Source organism: Pelmatolapia mariae, linkage group LG16_19 (genome assembly GCF_036321145.2).
Source record: "Pelmatolapia mariae isolate MD_Pm_ZW linkage group LG16_19, Pm_UMD_F_2, whole genome shotgun sequence".
Lineage (NCBI taxonomy): Eukaryota > Metazoa > Chordata > Actinopteri > Cichliformes > Cichlidae > Pelmatolapia > Pelmatolapia mariae.
Genome location: NC_086241.1, coordinates 51014127 through 51035804, shown reverse-complemented (window position 1 = coordinate 51035804; position 21678 = coordinate 51014127). Strand labels below are relative to the sequence as shown.

General features: G+C 37.6%; 1 protein-coding gene across 1 annotated transcript in view; it reads right to left on the bottom strand.

The window, feature by feature from the left end:
• The window catches only part of prkcha (protein kinase C, eta, a), a 29577-nt gene extending 9020 nt beyond the window's left edge, over nucleotides 1-20557 (bottom strand). The window contains exons 1-10 of the mRNA XM_063497351.1: nucleotides 19982-20557; nucleotides 13589-13652; nucleotides 8928-9075; nucleotides 8802-8833; nucleotides 8610-8692; nucleotides 5107-5236; nucleotides 4882-5015; nucleotides 4649-4780; nucleotides 3304-3477; nucleotides 878-1032 (exon numbers count right to left, since the gene is read on the bottom strand). Coding sequence (XP_063353421.1) covers nucleotides 878-1032; nucleotides 3304-3477; nucleotides 4649-4780; nucleotides 4882-5015; nucleotides 5107-5236; nucleotides 8610-8692; nucleotides 8802-8833; nucleotides 8928-9075; nucleotides 13589-13652; nucleotides 19982-20332 — 1403 coding nt within the window. The 5' untranslated portion in view covers nucleotides 20333-20557. The remainder of the gene's footprint in view (nucleotides 1-877; nucleotides 1033-3303; nucleotides 3478-4648; nucleotides 4781-4881; nucleotides 5016-5106; nucleotides 5237-8609; nucleotides 8693-8801; nucleotides 8834-8927; nucleotides 9076-13588; nucleotides 13653-19981) is intronic.
• Nucleotides 20558-21678: the final 1121 nt, after the last annotated feature.

Here is a 21678-nt window from a genome sequence, read left to right as displayed (position 1 = left end):
TTGACTAGGTGATGCAGAAAACATAAATGTTTTACTTTATTCTAATCTGCTGCTAGAAAAAGTCACATGATAATAATATTAATAATATTTTAAAAAATATTTTTATAGTTTATATATTTTATATTTAGAGCCTGAAGCAGAAAGCCTGAGTTAAGAGAGAAAGATCATAATTACTGTCGTCCCCAGTTACCTTCAGCTGCGGTTTTAAGCTTTGTTGAGTCAGCTAATGCAAAGACACACTAGATGTGTTGAACTTAATTTGCAGTACAGTGTGTGTGTGTGTGTGTGTGTGTGTGTGTGTGTGTGTGCTGACACAACAAGATTTGGTAGCATTATCCTCCTTGACATGATTTTATCATTTGTAACTTGAAATTTGGATTTTGCTTTTTATAAATAAAGACATTTTTAACACAAATTGATGGCGAAAGGCAAAAGCGGTACATGAAGATGAATCAGAGTGCAGGAAATGGAGTGCTTCCTGGGGGAGAACCTCCACACCCTCCGCTTAATGCATGAATTAAGCAAACTCTCATTAAACCTGCAAGTATGCTTGGTAGCACATTTTCATTGGATGGTTCTCAGCGACAGTCTTCTTTAACCTGACATATGAGTCTCAGGATTGCAATGTTCTGATTGAGTGTTCACAACCATGTAGTACTTCACATGATTAATGTATTATATATGCAGTTTCCTCTTGATAATAAATTGATTACGACATCCAAGAGAAGAAAATGCATAATTAGTGTCTTTGCAATAATATTACACTCTTTATGATATTAAAGTTAGGATAGTTTTTAAAAAAATATATAGTAAACTATGGTAGTAAGCGCTGAGGTATCGCTATAAAGGCTAGTTCGATTGCTTTATGTATTTATACCTGTAAATGATGCCTTTGCTGTGCAGGAACATGAGAGCAGAGGTGATCTCGGCTGTGTAGAAACGGGCTCTGCCTTCTTCGAACTTCCTGGACTTCTGGATGTGGAACATGAGATCGCCGCCGTTCACAAATTCCATCACAAAAAAGAGACGGTCCTGCAATGAGAATTAGGAGATGACATTTACACGTGTCCACACAAAACCCGCACTGGGCACACAGAAGCTCCCATGTTATTAAGCAGTCCAAGGAGCAACGACCGCAAACATGCTGAGGCTGCTTCAAGGATGTTACATGGCTGCTTCTCATTAACTTCAGATGCCTGTATAATGTGTTCCTGTGCAACCAACTGGAGCTTAAAGTTAGCAAAAAAAAAAAAAAACTAATCTAACTCATAAATCTTTCTTTCTTTCTCATTACAGGCTACGGTCGATAGATGATCTACAAAATGGGAACCTGGGGAAAAGACTGCAGTAGGACATGATTTAGAGATCTGCCTCTTGAAGTGATCTGGGTACTGAGGCACGGCTGACTCTGTTTTACTGGCCTGTGGTTTAGAGAGGTCTGGCTTTTTTTCCTTTTTGCACGTATAATGTCCAATAAGGACGTGCTGCACAGGCAAAGTAGGGAACACTCTTTGTGTGGTCCTGCAGTGCAACTGAATGTATGCTCAAAGAAATCTCTCTGGGTTTTTCTGTCTTATTACGAGTCAAACTGACTTGTGAGGCCATCAGAGATCTGGCGTGACAATTTACTTTGCAATACTAAACCCCTCCATAGATAACTGCTCAAACATAAAAGCAAGAATGGACGTAACTTCCTGGATCAGCTCTCTAATTTGCCAATATAGTGGTTACTGGGATTTCCAAAGTTTTGCTATCCAAAGAGTTTCTCCATTCATCCTGGAACCTGATGAATATTAGTCTGACTGTCTATTACTACTAATTTCCTGGTTAGCACTTTAGATGACCTGAAGTACACATGAACACAGCTCCACTTCTTAAACTCTCTGCTTCAGATTCAGATTATATTTAAAATATACATAATACATTAAAACTACAACAATATAGTCTTTTCATTAATACAGTACTTGCAGTTTCATGCCGGAGGTCAGCATGCCGACTGTCTGATCCCTGCTTGCAGGTAGGAGTCGTGGTTAGGGTTAGGTTCTTGTATCGGACTAACGAGACTACTATGTGAACACGGCAACTTTTAAGGATACTCACATGAAATGAGCTACTAATCTCTTTTGTTTTTGCTTATCTGTAGAAACAAAAAATTATTACATCGAGATTTGTTGCGATTTAAATGGTTTTTTTTATATTTTAAACAAAATCTGAAGACTCCTCCAGGACAATCAGTCTACCTAACAAAGTGGGCCTTGAAAATGAAAAATATGCATATAGTTAGCAAAATGTGTCAACTTTAATTAAAGTATCAATTGCAGAATTTTGTTCTGATAGGATCTACTGATATTTTTGTGTCAACAACTTCTCATATTTGCCAAATCCAGCATTAAATTTGACTGAAAATATTATTTTCTTCATTTTGTGACTAAGAATATCATCTCTAAAAAAACATTCTACATATTTTAGTTTGAATTACTGTGAAATGGAACTATATGCCATGCAGAAAGTGCCACTAGTTGTCCCTTGCAACGTGATTTTGTTGTATTAGTGTGAAACTGAATGACTCTATTACCAAAATATAGAATGATTTTACACTTCTGGTATAATAAAACGTGCTTTTAAGTATTTTCTCAGGAAACAAGTGACAGGCAGCTAAATAAAACAGGGCGTTCTGGTGGAACAATAACTGTTGCATTGTTTTGTGTGGGTTTGAAACTGTTTGCGCAGCAAGCTCACTGAGCCCTTATTTGGTGCTACTAAACTTCGATCTCAATCAGTCGTGGTTCAACCAGCCAAAGCAGATTAGAAATATCCTGTCTGAGCCAGAAAAAACAGCTCTGTCAGTCAAGCATCATTCACTGGCTTGTGCCAGGAGCGAGCAGACATAAGATTGGGGAACTGCTGCCACCTTCTGACCACCTGATGCACTGACATCTATGGAAACAGACCCATATTTTTCTATTTACATTTAGAACTAGAAACCAAAAGTAGGGTATGCCTGAGTGCCATGACCCTTACTTGAACCAGTTCTGTGGATCATTTACTGGTAAGCAAAGCAGTAAAAATGAAAATAAGGTCATATGAGGCCACGACATTTCTAAAGCACTCATAAGGAAGATCTGTGCATGACACAGACATCATGAGCCAAAACATCCCCTTCTATTTTTCATCAGAAATGTCATCATCATCATCATCATCATCAGCCATTTAAGACGGGGTGAAAGCTTCTCATGAGTGAAGAGGGCTAAAATGCACAAATGAGTTTATGTGAAAGAAGTGTGCAGCCATGCTCTCACTGACCGGTGTCTGGAAGCAGCAGTACAGCTGTGTGAGGTACGGGTGACAGCGGGCCAGTGACAGCACCCTCTTCTCTGTCATGGTGCACTCGACGTCATCATCCTGCAAAATGATGTCCTTCTTCAACACCTTGACCGCGAAAACCCGATCTCTGCCATTTAGCCTCGCCAGCATCACCTGGAGAGTAACACAAACATAGTAACAGGAAAAGCCACGTGAGAAAGTGAACGATTTGCTTAACTGCTAATAAAATGTGCTAAACTTGACAGCAACAGGATTTAGGGTCCTTCCTGGAAACACCTGCTAATCATTTAGAGTGCTGGCGAGTAAACTTAAATTTAGTATTTGCTAAAAGTGTCTTTTTTGACAGCAGTTTCCATTAGTAATCAATTGGACCGATGCGCTGTTTAGAAAGTCGCATCGTAATGATGCCTAAACGAACAGGACTTCCTTCCACAGTATTTCTGCAGGCTTGAGGTTTAGGCTTTACAAAAGGTGGTGCAGTAATCTGCAGAGCAGCCATTCTGATATTGTCTTGTGAGATATCTTAAATTCACATAAAAACTCCAAAAATTATGGTACTTTTGCTACATCTTCGAAAACAAATCAGCCAAAAACATTTTCCCACTGGCATCGTGGACTGTCCAAGCTTAAGGGAAACAGTGAGGTTCTTCTTGTGTCAGGGTTAATAGATTCCCTTTATTAATTCCTGCAGGGACATTAATTCTCTGCTTGTTATCTACTTTACCATCCTTGATATTATGAGCAGTGGGCCGCAATCGTGCATTGCCCGGAGTAAGTCTGTGCATCGGTCAAAGGAACAGTAACGAGACATTTGCAAAGGCGAGATAAACTGGAGGAAGAAGCCAGCACAAGCATGCTAAAACCGACCCAGAAGGGTTTTGGCCTTCTGTGTGGGTTTTGATGAGGAAACAATGCTAACCACAAAGCCACCATGTCGCAGTTGGCCCTTTAAACCATCTCTATTTGCAAATGTTGGACTCATAATTGAAGCTTTTAACCTCTTTAAGTGACCGTTTTGAGGCCTCAGTTGTTAATGTGGGGGAGGCATTTCAACGACACACACTCTTGCACGGATAACACGTCAGAAGCATTTTTTGAATCTCTTTAGCCACTGGTGAAAGGGTTCGCTCACTTTTCAATATATGGAGATCAAAATTCAGTGTTTTTTAATGCCAGTTGTATATTTTTGTGGTCATGTAAATGTTTTATTAGTCAAATGTTAGAATTAAGCTGCTCTAATCCATTTTTGTCCAGTATGAGCCAATGCTCATCATTACACTAAGTGCATAGAGCACTTCCTATAATCTTATTATCTCATTCCTACCTTGCCAAAGCTGCCCTTGCCCAGCACTTGAAGGAACGTGAAGTCTGAAATTCCTAGCCGAGGCAACTGCTGCTGAGTTTCTGTACAATCCCTCCCCTCAGATGGAGTCCTCGTCTGTTCTGCGTTTTTCACCTGTCAATGCAAAGAGAAAAAGACACTTTTCTGATTACACTCAAGTTTGTGATTAGGATTTACAACTGTTCAGTTATTCTGGAAAACTCAGACGTTTGTACCACTGATTTCCTTTTGGCAAGTCCTTCTGCCTGCAGACCCATCTCAGCGAGCTTGTTGGCCAGTTCCACACTGTTGACCCCACAGCTGGGAGCAACGTTGCCTTTGCAGCGGATGTGGATGTTCATTTTGCAGACTGAAGAGAGGAATCACAGAAATGGTGACTCTATATGAAAGACAACATTTGGATGCAGATATTGAGACATGAATGCTGATGCCAATCTTACTTTTACAGTGCAGCCCCTGTCTGACAATCCCCCACAGCAGCGAGCCACAGTGGTCACAGAAGGTGGGCGACTTGTAGTTATGCATGTTGAACTTGTGAGGGATGTTGATGCTGAAACCTTGATTTATAGGCTGCAGAAAGAGGGCACACGGTAATTACGAGCTGTAAAACTGCTTTGCAGTACTATCGTCCACAATGCATTTTCAGTTCAACTCAGTTTTATTTGCACAGGCCAACATCACATGTAGAGGTTCAAAGGGCTTCGCAGGTTTAAAAAGATATGAGAAAAAAAGTCACTTACATATTAAAACATTTAAACAAACAAGCAACCCATCAGAAAAGATATTTACACACAAATATAAAACCACAAATGCAGACATACAAATAACACAATGAAAATTAAAACATAAATAAAGTCCTGTGAAACAAACAATCTTGGAAGTAATAGAACCAGAGGGCCAATATATTGTTGAATAATTTATGCCTATCTTCTGTATCTACCAGATTACGTGCAGCTCTACAGTGGAATTATAGCACTAGTTTAGTGCTAGATTAAAAGAGATGTATTTTTTTAGTATTTCTTCAAATCATCTGTAGAGTTTGCTTCCCTAATTTTTTGAGGTAGGCTGTTCCCGAACTTTCCCTACTCAATAGCTCTTCTAAATGTTGGGATGAGTGTTGTTTTCTAGAAACTCAGTGTGCTGGATTTCTAGAAATTAGTGAAATTTACTTAAAACTAGTGCAAGTGGCAGGCAGTTTTTAGACATGTACCAGGTGGATCTAGTGAGCCATATTTGTTTTTGTTTTTTTTGTTTTTTTAAGAAAACAAAACAAAACCCCACACTCTATTTTAAACGTAGAGCAGTGATACTAAATACTATTTTGGATCTTTCCACAATTTCGTATATATTATTATACAGAGATATAGTAAGAAATTGAACCTGTTTATAGACTTTTATGGCTAAACATTGTAATATATTTGATCATCTTATGACATAGCAGTTTTTTTATTTATACTTGAATTGCATATATTAGTGGTTATTTTTATTGGAAGGGAATATTGAATTTAGTAATTCAATATTTGTGATTTATTTAAGTTTGATTAAATTAAGTGTAATAAAAATGAGTAGTTATAATTGCAATTGTTACTTTTTGTTATGCAGTTAGAATTTCTATGTCAATATTTGTTTTTTACTGTTTCTGTTTTCCTACAAACATGGAAAATGTCAGGACATCGACTCAAAGGTGTACTCATGTTTGTGGAGCTGTCTACTTGCCTCTTTTATATAAGTGCCATGCTCTAGGATAGCACAACCTGTAGTAGGATGTGTACACATCCTCAGTGTACATGATCTTATTGCAGGTACTGGGAAGCAGTTGCTTGTGTCTACATGGGGCTGTACTTTGCTATGTTTGTTAAATTTATGGAAACTGCCAATGTGCATCAACAAAAATGTTCATAAACTAATGTTCCTTTAAATGTATGAGGAACTGGTATGTTACTATGTTAACTTCGCTGACCTTGATCTGCAACATAAAAACATCCTACAAGTAAAAACTGCCTGTAATACGCTCCAATAACACTCGAGGGTTGAAATTTTGAATTTCTACGTATTTTAATGAGTGCCCTATAAAGGGGAAAGAAGTTTTATTTTAAAATCAGTTCTGTGAGATAATGGAAGTCATTGTAGCTCTGCTAAGAAACTGTAATGATGTGTTCTGTTATTTGTTTTAGTTAATAACCTTACATTCAAGTTCTGAGTAAGCTGCAGCCTTCTCGCAATCTTTTTTTGGGAAGTCCAACAAAAAGAGCATTGCAGCAAAAAACAAAAAAAAAAAAAAAAAACGACTAAGTTCGCTTGTTCAGTTTATTAAGATCCTGCGTGAACTTGCTCCACCCTACTTGTGTGAGTTAATCAATATTAAAATCAAACATTAGTGGCCGAGTAAGCAGAGCCTCTACCCAATGCGACTGTGCAATACCTTTTAGACATATAATATTTAGTAAAAAGCTGTTATCATTTAAAGGTAGTGAGATTTGGAATAATATTCCAGCTGTAATAAGAGAATATACTTCCTTCAACACATTTAAAACTCATCTCAAATGATGGCTAAAAAGGAACCAGATCTGTGACCATTCATTTTATACTAATGTGTGTTATCTTTTATGCCGTATGTGTTTATATTTAATTGTTGTTCTGTATTTTCTTATTGTACTGTGGATTTCATGTATTTGTTGTCTGGACTATATTGTTGTACGCTGTCTGATGGTGTTTTAATTTTCTTTGTTATTTATCTTTTGTCTGCCCTGTCAGGGACTAGAGCTAGAAAACTGTTTAAGGTTCATTCTGGCACATTTGCGTGATAAGTTGATTAATTTGCACTGTCCCTTTTGAGTAAATACATTCAAAATTCAAACTAGTCCACAGGACATGAATGCATGAAGACGTTTTTCAGACTCATGGTGAGTCTGGTACTGTCAGACACATCTTCCCGAAATGGAAGAAGTTTAAAGCTTGCATCAGAATAATGATCATAAGACTTAACTTGTGGTTTTATTCTGTCAGCTCCTAATTTACCAATGAGCAGATCACATTTTATTTTAGGACTAAGTATAACTTTTATTTTTAATTTTAAAAAATTTGCAGTCATCCATTTGTTAAAGTCAGCCAACCAAAGTGGTGAATGAGTTCAGTACACTGTCACCTGGCTCCACAGAAATATGCTGTCTAGCATCTGTGTAACTATAGTAACAAAAATTTATGCTGTCTAATAATGTTTCCATGCATGTAAAGAAAAAAAGTAATGGACCCAGACAACAACCCTGTGGAGCTCCAAAGAAGAAAATGTACAAGCACCTTCCATGAAAAGAATTTCATCTGTTTTGACAATATGCCTCATACTTATGTTTAATTTCTTAAAAAACAAACAAACAAAAAAACTCAATCAATTACTCTCTGTCACTTATGATCAAATAAGACTTTTAAAGAAACATAGCATAAAAGAGACAATAAGTCTAAAGGAATTATAAAATGATGATTATACTATATTTACAAAACTTGTAAATGGTGTATTAAAAATAAACATGCTTAGCGTATAAATTTTTATTATCCTGTCAGATTTTAGGGAAGAGAAACTTGTAATATTCCGCAAAATATAACAAAACTAAGCTACATAGTTGCGTTCAAACTGCTAAAACTGTCATGGATGTATTTATAGAAGCATAAAAATTTATAGTGTTCATATGTGGAAAATAATACTGCAGTACAGTGTTCTGCCTCAGTGACCAGCCTAGACAGAATATAGAAACAGGAAACAGCCTACTGATCACTGCAGGTGTTAATCAGATGCGTGTGTGAATGTGTGTGTAGGAGGGGGAAGGGGCTTTTTTTTGACATTCTGTATTTAAACGAACAAAAAAAAAAAAAATCTGTAAAGAGTACAAGTATTTAGAAGTAAACATGCTGATTAGAGTGTATTAGTGTGTCGTGAAATTGCTGTTACCTGTTCTTTTGCTGTTTTCTTCATGCGTGGACACACAGTGACGACCTGCTGGTGGCATCGTTTGTGCACCACACAGGTACACACTGAAAAACAAAAAAAAAGACAACCACTCAATGGCGGACTCATAACTCCCACAGGTGTGTTTAGGCAACTGTGGTAAAAGGCAGAAAGAGAAAAATAAGTTCAGCTTACTTTGACACTGGTAACCTTGCTTTCCAACACCCCTATTAACATAAAAGAGAACACATTTAGATCCAGTTTACATTCTACACAGAGATGCGCTGCCAGCACTGAATCACCCATGCGTGACTTTCTCACCAGATGAACTCTTTGCAGTGAAAACAGAAGGTGGGCTGACGGAGGAAAGTGGACATAAACTTGTGCCCGTTAACCTGGTGTATCCTTCGCTTCACGGCTCCCTGCCGCTTCCTTGTAAACTGCTTGAAATTCTTCACTACGGCCTCATCTGGCAACAAGACAAGAACATAAGTTTGTAACATAAAAAGCACAGAAGAAGTGCATGAACTCAACACACTAACTCTTAGGCTCTTAGAATGGATTTATCATATTATGGGATTTCTTTAAAGTGGATTTAAAGTCTTTAATTTAGGATTTAAAATCCTAGAACAGAGCTGGCCCTTTGGATCAGCCTGTTCAGTCTCTTCCTGTCCCCAGCAGAGATGCTGCCGCCCCAGCAGACCACACCATAAAAGATGGCTGAGGCCACCACAGAGTCATAGAAGGTCTTCAGGAGTGGGCCCTCCACTCCAAACGACCTGAGTCTCCGCAGCAGATACAGCCTGCTCTGCCCTATCCTGTAGAGGGCGTCTGAGTTATGAGTCCAGTCCAGTTTGTTGTTCAGATGAACACCAAGGTACCTGTAGCTGTCCACAGCCTCAATGTCTATACCTTGGATGTTCAGTGGTTGCAGTGGAGGATGTTTGTGCCTGCGGAAGTCTACCACCAGCTCCTTGGTTTTACTGGCGTTGATCTGGAGGTAGTTCAGCTTTATGCTTGAATGTGAAATATGAATTTGCATTTCTGCTCAACTCTGAGGATATTTCAGCTTTTTCTGGTTCTTTTAGATTTGAAGTTTGATGACGTACTATTTAACTGTATCTGACAGTTACATGTGATGGTGCTGTATTAAAGTCTGTGTGATTTCGTGATTTTAGCGAGGGGGTGTCTGGGTTCCTTCTTTGGTTCATTTTTACTGCCTTTATTGGGATATTTCTGGCCACAGCAGGGAGCCACTCTTACATAAAAATGTCCTCTACACACCCACTACAGTGTATGGACAAGCAAGAAAAAGGTGGAACGATTAGCAGCTAAAAGCAGACACTGTTATCTCTCACAGTTCTAGGACTACTCCCAGGGACTGTAAAAAAAACAACTTTTTTATTTTTAGGATGAATTATTGTCAATCCTCTTATCTTTCAATCAACTGATGAACTGTCTCACAAATGTAAAAAATTGCCATCATTGTTTCCATGAACTGCAAGATGGCATCTATGATATACTGGTTTTGCCCAACCAGCAGACCAAAAGCAAAACCCAAACAACCAACAAGCAAAAAAACAAAAATAAAAAAAACCAACCCCTGAATTATCAACCTGATAAGCTGGAACAACTAAATGTTTGGCATTTCTGAATGATTTTTAGAATACAAAACAACAGTCTGATATTACTTATTTGTAACCATTTAAGCCAATGTAATAGACAGACACTGACTAGACAAAAAAAAAGTCTAACAAAGAATTTTCCGTAACTAAAAATAAAAACTCCTGACACTATTAAAACATGACTTCTTTCCCATATCACATAACCCTAGCATGAGTCACAATATATATATATTTTTTTATTAAATAAATTAATTCAGTCATCTCTCAAAGATCAAACAAGACTTTGAAAGGAAGGCAGAATAAAAGAGACAAAGAGTCTAGAGTTGTCATATTGTCATTTAGAAAACATTGTTGTGAACATCTATACTGTGTAACTGTGCGTTTAGATCTAAGTAATGAAAGTCAGTAAAGAAATCTGCAAAATGAAAAACCACACAAGCATTACGGAAACCTTTTTGCTGAGCCCACACCCCACCCCTGCAAACAACACATAGATGTAGTGTGGTATTTGTATGAAAAGGGGGTGTTAATTTCAGACTAAGAGCCTCTACATATACTGCAAAGCCCAATATACACACTACAAATATTTTGTCCCCACATATATTTGGCTTTTACACATTGGATATTAAATTAAAACATACACCTTTCATCTCTTGAATGCACAAAAAACATACCCAGAACTGAAATGAGATACAAATAACAGAATGTCTTAACTGAAAATAAATTTTGTAAAAACAAATATATATAGCTTGGTTTTCTTTTAATCAACCATTTACCTTTAATGTAAATCATTTGATTTCAGGTGGTAGTGCGCTCCACGGGCGACAGGTATTTCTTGAAAATACACAACATCTTAATTTAGATTTACGTATTTGATGTGGTGTTTGTTGCTATTCATTGTAATCTTGGCCACTCTGTTACGGTCTTGTCATTGAATATATATATATATATATATATATATACATCAAAAAAGAGACTCTGTGGCCAGAATGTGTTTTATAATTGTAGACTTATTTAAGAAACTCAAACGAGTAAAAGTCTCAAAGCTAAGTAGATTGTATCGCTTTTTAAACGTGACAATGTGTGACAGATGGTTCTTGATTGGTTGTATTGTTCTTTACCATGTTTACCAAACTCGAGGTGTGAATCTAAAATTATTCTTAAGAATTTAAATCAATTGGCTTTCCCCATTTCTTCATTACTTCTCTTAATTTCTTTTTTTCGAATGAAGAAACGCGTATAAACATTTAAAATTCAGTACATGATGATTATGTCGTTGCCACAGATTGCAATGTCAGCTGCATGAAGCTGGTAGCTAGCAGGCCATTCAGAAACAATTAAAAAGCAGGGGACCATGCACTGATTCTTGGGAAATGCCTCTCTATGCACAACCTGAAATTTTTTTAGTTTTGAATGAGCAAGAGCATGCTAACTTGAACAGGGCAATAATTATATACTGTAACACTGATCAATATTCAGTTAAGTCAAACTGTGATATGCTGTCATTTAGCAAAGTGAGACTTTCCAACTTAAAGATATGAGAAAGTCTTGCAATTCTGTCAAAATCAAACACACCATGACTCACAACCCACCTGTAGCAGCAGAAACTTATGTATGATTTTATCAGTCTACCGTGTCATTGTGGAGGAATTTTGGCTTATTTAGAGTAATGCTTCAGATCACTGAGGTTTGTGGTTTGTGGGTATTTGTTCATGCACAGCTCTCTTATGGTCCTGGCACAACATTTCAATCAGGTTGAAGTCTGGAATTCAATTGGGCCATTGCAGCTCCTTAATTATTTTCTTTTTTCAGCCATTCTGTTGTAGATTTGCTGGTTAGGTTAGATTAGGTTAGGTTAATAATAACGTCCTAAACCTAACCCTTAACCCACTTTTTCACTAAAATAGTTTACAGAGGAGTTCAGGGTTGAATCAGTGACTGCAGAATGCCCAGGTTCCCATAGTTGCAAAACAAGCCAAAATCATCACTCCTCCAATGTGCTAGACAGTTGTTGTGAGGTGTTTGTGCTGACAGACTGTGTTTTGTTAAGTTGCTAAGTTGTTCGGCCTTGCACAGCTCTACTGTACATTATATCCACACATCTCCACTTTGGTCTTGTCTGTCCAAAGGACATAGTTCCTGAAGTCTCCTGGTTTGTTCAGATGCCCCTTTGTAAACCTAAGATGAGCTACTATACTCTTTGTTAGAGGGAAGAGGCTTTCACCTGGCATTCCTTCCAAACACATCATTCTTGTTCAGTCTTTTTCTAACTGTGCTGTTATAAACTTTAACACTTAACATGCTGACAGAGGTCTGTAAAGTCTGAGATGTAGTTCTTGGGTTTTTTGCAGTTTTTCTGAGCATTGGACAGTCAGGGTGAATTTTGCTGAGATGTCCACTCCTGGGAAGATTGTGGCAATATTTCAGCACACACCTGAATACTCCACAGAAGCAAACTTCCCAAAAAAAATCTGCTTTTATAAAGCTGGTCATACTTATTGATGATCAGTTAATCAAGTCAATTTGATGAGCAGCACTTGGCTGCTACCAGTGTAATTTCTATGGAAGCAGTAAAGGTGTACTTTGTTTTCACACAACTTTATGCATTTCTGTGTTTTTCTATGTTTTCTTGACTGTAGGCTCTTGTTTGATCTGAGAATTAATTAATTGGGAACTTGTGTGAGGTGGCATACATTTGCCAATGATGTACAGTCTCGGTGTAAAAAAAAAGAAAAAAGATTTCAACCACACTGACCTACCCTATCACAAAATATCAGCTTGATATGTAGAACTGGATGTTTTGTGGTTATCTGCATCCTCCTTGAGGTCGATCGCATTAATGATGCGAAAGCTTTTGATTCAGCTGTTTTGGACGTGGATTATTTCCATAAGGGAAGAACATGAGAGGAAGAACATTAGGAGAACCTTGTTTAGACCTACATGATAATACTGACAGGAACAACAGAGAATGTAGTGCGGTGTTGTTTTTAATCAACTTCTGCTTTAACAGTCCTGCACCATCACTTCCCACTCATCTCATTTAAATGGCCTTGTCTCATTGGTGAAAGAGTTTGTACTTAAGTTAGCGCCTTGGTGTCGACATCTAAAAAAGGCAAACATTTTTCACATTCACGTGCATGGGCGTGCACCTATCAGAGCCTTTGCATTGACAGACATTGGTATTTAATGAGTCAGATAATCATTATTCATAAGGGCAAGTTGAGTTTCACAGTAGAATAAAGGTGAAGGTAACACAGTGGAATTGTTTAAATAGCTGGCATTGTTGTTATGTTGTTGTTGGAGGGTGTTGACATGTAGGCACGAGGAGAACAACTAGACTGTGCGTAGCATACATACCATCTACGAAAGATCCAGTGAGTGTGATGTGCACATACACCTTGCCCTCCGGTTCCAAGTCCATCTGCAGGTTCAAAGACATGACAAGAAATGATTTCACTATACCCAGAAAGTGAAACTGAAACACACATCTGCCACAGTGAAACACGGTTCTAAAGTATCTGTCTAGAAGCAGAGATATCCAAACCAAACCACCTTACTAATATTACACAAATAGCAAATCAGACATATTTTTATTTATTCAGATTGTTCAATCTCAAATCATCACATTTTTAGAAGATTTTTGCTCAGTGACCTCTGATTTGGCTGAAATTTGTATGCTTTTGGTCATATATAATAAACAAATATGACCAAAACTGTGAATTCTTTCTTCTTCTTTTTTTGAAAAGCCTGTCCACCCACTTTCCGGCCTTTTTTTTCCTCCCTTGAAATCTGAAGCAAAGCATGTATACCCTAAAACACCTTTAAAGAGCCTCTCTCAACATAAAAATGAATCAGGGTCTGTAATTTGGCACAGATACATCAAAATGACTGAGTGTTGGCTAGTTACAATATGGGGAAAAAAGTGAGAAGTCCTTAAAGTGTCATGTTTGAAGAAAAATAACTTTAAATAATTCAAAAAAGAAATTACATTTCAGAAGACAACTAGTATAAATTTTCCATGTAAATGTAAACAGTATTCTACACGAACGGAAAAATAAAACGTAGAACAGTTTTTAACTTGAAATTCGTAACTATTTACATTACATTCATCTTCTGTGCTGGATTGAGCAAATATGATGTTATAGCAAAAAAACCCCTAAAATATCAGTAAATACGCATATCGTTCATTTCCATGACCCATGGAAGAGTCTTATAATTCAGGTCGAGTGTAAAATATAATGGGACTAGGGCACCGGTTTAGCTCAGCGGGTAAGCAGGCAACCACATGCTGCCCGGCTCGAGGCCGACCTGCAGCCCTTTGCTGTGTGCCTTTTCTGATTTCCTGTCTGTCTTCACTTACCAATAAAGGCAAGATGCCCCAAAAAATTATGTGTATATATATGTATATATATATATATATATATATATATATACACACACACACACACACACACACGTGTGTATGTATGCATGTATATATACACACGTGCACACACACACACACACACACAGAGTTGTACTGATGTACAGTTTTTCATACATACAAATAAATATAGCAAGGCAATTAAGCAAAGCTGAAGCTGAATTTATGTGAGTAATCTCATACAAGACCCTATCCCTAATCCCACGACTGCTACAGGCAAGCAGGGACCAGGATCAGATTTTAATATATGAAATGTTACAGTGTTGCATTTATAATGCCTCTTAGTATATTCAAAATTTTACCTCTTATATTTCATAATTTTTGCAATATTTATGTCCAAACATTACCTTAGATTTCAAAGTGTAGGAAAAATACATTACCTCACACTTATACAAAATTTTATAAAAATTTTATAGAAAAATATTAGAGTTTTAGAAACAGCCGTTAGATCAAAGAATGTTTGGATTTAAATAGCATTGAAAATATAGCTCGAGTCCTTCAGGTGTACTATATCAGACTCACAACTATGGCACGACATTTTTGTGTCATTCTTCAGAGTGTACATACTGTCGCAGGAATGTGGACACTGGGACTGAAAGACTACAAAGCAGGCCTTACAGGTCTGACAGGTCAGGCTACTTACAGTGAGAGTGGTGCCAAGCTGTTTAACCATAATTAACAGCATCACTATCTGCATATATAAGATGGCCTCTTTAAAGGTGGACAGAAACAAGCAGACAGAAAGAGATACTTCCTTCCTGCAGAAACCACTGGATGGAAATTTATGTCACCGTATGGTTGAGCAAAGCTCTATTTATACACATAAACCCTTCCTGGAAAATACTGACAGCAAACCAGACGATGACACGGAGAGTATAAATATATAGTAAGCTCTGAAAAAAATGACTTGGTGTAAAAGTTTAAAATGAACAAAAAAGGAAGATAATTTCAGTTAAGAAGTGAAGAAACCTCAATTTTCTTTTCAGATGCCACTCATATCCTGTGTCTCAATCTACAGTCTAGACGACAGGTTTGACTTGTCCACTGTGAGAACTTCCCCTGTGTATGTGTTTGTGTTATGTTATCTTTGCCTTTTTGACTGCTGCTTAGTTTAAGTGAATAAATAAATAATAATAATAATAATCAAAAAACTACAATACATTAAGAGGTTAGAATTTGTTTCCCTCTCACTGAGTGACAGAGCTCAAATCAAATCTGTGATAACAAGGTTTTGGTTTGACTTTCGAATCTATTTCAGGACATCCAGACATTTCTACTTACTTTAGAAAGGGAACCATTGCAAGCTGTGCAAGTGCACATTTTTTTATACCGACCTTAAAGTAATCTCACATAACTGTGGGTAAAGGTAAAGGACAGCAAGACGCTGTAGTTAAAAAGCAGAACAACTGAATGCTACATCATAGAGAGGGAAGTTTCTTTTTCTTTTTTTGTAAACGGGAGGAGGGTAGGGTCCTTTTTTCAGCCAAGCGAGCAGCACAATAATCAGTGGTGGAAAATGTTGAGGTCCCACATTTAACCCACTTTTAGTTTCATAGCTTGTAACCCTCAAAAACCACTGCATGAACACATCCACAAGTACTTCAAGACTGATTAGCGCAAACACCTAAAATAAACAGCAGCTAAACAACCGAATAAGTGAAAGACATCACAAAGTAGTGCTGGATACTGTCAGCAGGTGGGAGTCAAAGGAGCTGGGCTTGTGTGTGTGTGTAAATGCCATGTTAAATGTCTCTGAACGCCTTTGGGTTAAATGGAGGAGTTGAGTAACTTCCTGAAGAACTCTGCTTAAGCTGTGCTTTGAGTCCAGTAAAAGACAGAAGAAAAGACACGAAGAGTTTTGTGGAGGTTACTTTCCTGGACACAAGAGGGTGTGAGAACAAGAGAGAGAGAAAAAAAGGCAACACAGAAAGAAGAGTATTTGAACACAAGCCAACTGAGAGTAACTATTTTAGCAGTAAGAGAGAGAGGTGATCAGCTGCCTGGTGAGAAGACTGATAAACAGCAGTGTGGGCGTGTGGAGGCTTGCGCCTCATGTGAAACAAACCAGCCCAGCACTTCTTCTGCACAACAAAGCCCATAAAGCCTTCACAGTTCAGATCTAGCGGATAACAGCTTAGAATTTGTGTCTTGAAGTGAGAAAGTCAGCTGCACTAACCAGCCACTTCTTCTAAAACTGCAGACCAAGCTCCACTTTCATACCACTTCCCCTAAACGTCTGGGGTCTTGGTGTAAATGTGTGCAAAAGCAGTCTTGAAAGTGATGCTTCTCTCTACAAATGCGACTCTCAGGGGACTCTAAACTATGCTGATTCTTGCCAATAAATACATGCACTGCTCATGAAAATTAGTTAATTACCTTATTAGTAATTCTGCTGTTAAGGTGTAATGAAGTATATTTCTTCAAGATATATATATACATATATATATATAATTAACCTCTGTGCTATGTGCAAGGGCAGAGCTGTTTCCAAATGTGAGATAGAGAACTACTGAAGGTTATAGCACTATTGCATTATATTGCAATTTGCATATTATTGCTGATTTATACAAAACCGCCACGTTAAATGGACTCTATGAAGCATTTGTTTCTAATGTGCTATGACGTAATGAGAAAGTGCAGAGAGAGCGTAAGGGCCATGCTCAGGTTACATTCACACCTGCAGTGGCTTATAGTCCTGAAGGGATGAGAGTAAGTCTGAACAGGGAAACTCCAGTTTCAAGAAGCACTTTTTTGTGTTTTAGTCTAAATAAGAGTGAAACTACTGTGGTACTTCACATAAGGCTTTAATTTAAGCTTCATGAGGTCATTTTTTCCACTGAAAACTGTGCATATATGGTATTATAGCAACAAAATTTTGGACAAAGTTTCTTTTACACCTCAATCGACAAAGTTTTGTGAACTGTGAAACTCTGTAATCGGCTGAGAGCAGACGTGTGGAAGTTATAAAAATACATGTCTCTAGAGGCAGCTCATGCAGGCCTGGGTAATTCTCTGTATTTGCTTGTGAGTTAGCAGGTCTTATAAGTAAAATTAACACCTCCCCACTACAGTGACATGTGTGGTTTGTGACCATGGTTGCTGCTAATAACAATTCTAAGGCAGTATGAGCAACGTTTATGACAGAGGTTCTTGACCCAACACTTTATGTTGCCTAAGAAAATGAATAAATAAGTCTTGGACTCTGTTTAAACCTCTTCCTCCTCCTATAGAGAAGCAGGGAGGACCTCAGTGCAGACGGGATAGTGTTATTGTTTTCAGGCACAAAAATAGGCAAAACTAGTCACACACTGAGGCGTGTAGTGAACAGCGCCCTGAACTTAATAACAGGCTTTGTCTTCTAAACCTGCTCTAAAACACTGTTCATAAAGTATTACATTACATTTTTAATCAGTCTTATAGCGTTGTCTTAAAATTGCTTAGGTACGGATAGAAGAAATTAATAATTTAAGCAGGATTAGAAAATATAGGATGACTTTTTTCATCATAAGGTCCATATTTTGATTCTGGGACTTTAAATTCAGAAAAGTTACCCTTGTAAAGTAAAACAAAACAAAAAAACTGACTTAAAGCACACTTGTCTGATTGGCCAGCTTTGAGAAAGCCTGCTGAGGAGAAGCACCGCGTGCCTGTCAGCAACGCTTATTTATTTTTGCATTTGTTCGCTGGTTTGTTCGTTCTTGATTAAAAATTAAATCTCAACTTAACTTGCTTATTTTGGAACCTTAATCTAACCCGGAATAAGCGCATGAACAACATGTGCAACATGTGACTGATCTGTAAATATTAATGCTCTTTGCATTGTTTGTTTTCTCATGTTCGGTCAATTAAGTCTTTCAGTCACAAGCTGCAAAAAAGCATGTACAGCTTTTTTCCTGTAAATGCTTCAGTTAATCGGCATACAATGCATGACTGACATGGGAAAGGTCTGCTGTCAGGAACAACCAAAGCTAACAAAGCTAGCATGGCATTTGCTGACAAGAGTAAATTAAATGTCAGTAAGACTTCTGAAGAACACTGTTTTACTGAAATGTTTACATATATATTGGCAGCAAGATGGCTTCGTAGGCCTGAAGATGACTATAAAGAAATCTCTGTAACATCTTTGTTGCCGAAAGTAAAAATTTAGCATTCACAGTACAGGTGGGTCAAAAAAAAATTACAATACATTTTTTTTTTGCCATGCAATTACAGACACACTGGGGGGTGTTATTCAAATGAATGAGGGTAAAATGCACAGAAGCTTTAGTAAAGATGGTGAACATCCAGCTGAGAATTCACTGAACTAATCAGTTATACACTAATGTGACACTGCAGTGTGCATACTGTATATAAAATTCCAGCTTTTCACTCTTTAAAAAAAATTCTCTTTCAGTTACACAGAATACTGTATTCAAATGTTATTGTGGGCAATATATCAAAATAATATCAGACTAGCTTCTGAGTTACTCTTCAATTTCCTTCCCTAATTCAAAGCTGTCTGTATTATACATTTTTAACATAGTTAAAGTCTTGTTCATATTTAACATGAATATGCAATTTAAATTTTATATATATCTGACAAAAAAATAAGAATAAAAGTATATGTTCCCATTAAGCCATCCATAGGTTTGTGACCAGTAGGCCCATTTTACATTACCAACTAAAAGTGGATCAGTAATAAATTTATTTAAGAGCTTTTGTAAAGAATTATAAAGAATTGTAAAGGTCTGTTCCATTGCATTATTTCTTATACATATACTACAATAAAGCTACATGAGATGGGACAGGAAGAAACTTTGGGTCAGTTACTGCTCCAGCAAACAGGAACTAGTTCATGTCTGGGTATGTGGCAGCTGTGAGTGATGTGAGTGATCATGCTGGAAAAAAAGTATTTTTGGTATTGGACCTTCAGGTATATTGATTCTGGCTGTTATTTAATTTTCCAAGGCAATGTATGATGGCAGGAAATGCCATCATACTATCATTGGATCTGAGGCATTTTTGGCTCCGGGTTGAACCAATAAACTCTGCTTGGAGGTCGAGTGTGTGTACTTTAATAATAAAAAACATTTTCTTCTTCTTCTTCTTATTATTATTATTAGGCACTGTTCTCAGTATGAGACCACAGGCCTGCTCTCATATTGTGAGGTGTATGTAGTGGTGTGTGGCCAGCTGCACATCTGTGCCCCAGGGCATCCTGACAGACGAATCCACCCATGTTTATGGTTAAAAAATGGTCTAAATTTAAATGGAAGAAATAACACTTAAACAGCCATTAAATGACAGTTATACTTAAACAAAAACAACAAGGGAACCCTAAAACTTACCCATCCCTCAAAAGTCTCCCCTGTGTTGGAAGTTTCGATGAGGTCCTCGAACTGAATGGTGCAGTTGGCCACAAAGTCATCATATCCGATTGGAGTGTCGTGGAAAACAGCCAGCTCGATCTGTTTGCCGTCGTTCACGTTGAGGCAGAACTCCTCGTTGTACGTGGGCATGTTGGTTTTCTGCTTGGTGTGAGTCTGCCCAATTTTGTAGTCGTCCACCTTCACCACAATGTAGGGGTCCATGGCTGGAGGAGCCTTGTTGAAGATGACAGAGTGGCGGAGGGAGAAGGTAGTCGGTTTCAGGTTCACCGCCTCGCCGATCCGGAGCTTTAGATACCCGTTAAACTTCATGTTTACTAAGCTTATATATACGCTAAGTTAAAAAGAAAAAAAGATGCAAACAGCAGGCAAATAAAAAAATATTTTAAAAACAATATGGAGAAAAAGTCATTCACGCTCACTTCAGGTCAACAACGACCAAATCTGTTCACAGTTCTTGGTGTCAGCTCATCCTGACCTAAAAGTGTTTGTGCTGACCGTCTGTGCAGCGCATTTACTGTGAGCGCAAAAAGCTGCAGCCAGTATCGGTGTGAACCTGCTTCAAATGCTTTCAGTAAATAGGAAGCAACAGCATGCTGGGGAGGAGGCACAAGTTCCGCATAACTTATGACACACACACACACACACACACACACACACACACACCAGCAAACCTCTCAACCTGTCACTGGCGGGTTGGTGTGTCACGTGATTGCATTGTAGTTCTTTGTTTAGAAAAAAAGGAGTCTGGTACTATATAGACCATGATGCAACACTCTGTTTGTGTAAGGTGTTGTGGTGGTTCACCTGTCCTTCACTCTGTGATGAAATATCGCCCCTTGTGGCTCTTATCGTGCACTACAGAGTCCGAGTTTCTAATTTATAACTTCAAGGGCTTTATCAGCCTTTAAAAACCTTTAAAGAGATTTAAGAACTTTTTTCTTTGTCAGACTTGACTGGATACTTTTTACATGCAGCTTTTACACAGTGTATTGATAGTTTTATGTTTGCAGTTTGCTCTTCATCCAGTAGATGGCCATGAAAGATCAGTGAATACAATGAAACACCCTGAAACGAACATGAGACGTGACATTTACCTTTTTCGAACAGGTTGATTAAAATAGTTAATAATAATAATAATAATAATAATAATAATAATAATAAGTTTATTCAAAACTCTTCTGTACCATCCGCTATCAGCTGAGATTATACAAAGCTCTACTTTTTGTGTTTATATTTAGAGGCTTAATGGATTCTATCAGGGCACACCAAGTAAAAATCAATCAAACAGACCAGTTTGGAACGAGACTTGATATTTATTATTTAGTGTGTTGTTGGACGTTATGATGACAAATATTCCACAAATCAAATGTAATTTAAACCAAACAAGCAAGCAGGAAGTATCATATTTCCAGTTAGAGCCATAATTTGTTGAACAGTGACACATCTTCATGCAGTTTGGCTTCTGTACACCACCACAGTGGATCTGAAATCAAAGACTGAAGATGTGATTGAAGTGCAGACTTTCAGCTTTAATTGACTGTTTAAGAATTGCAGATAATTTTACATAGAGCCTATCAAAATTAATTAGACGATCTCACATAATTTTATACAGAAGGATCCCCCCCCCCCCCCCCCCCTCTTTATTTATAGAGTTT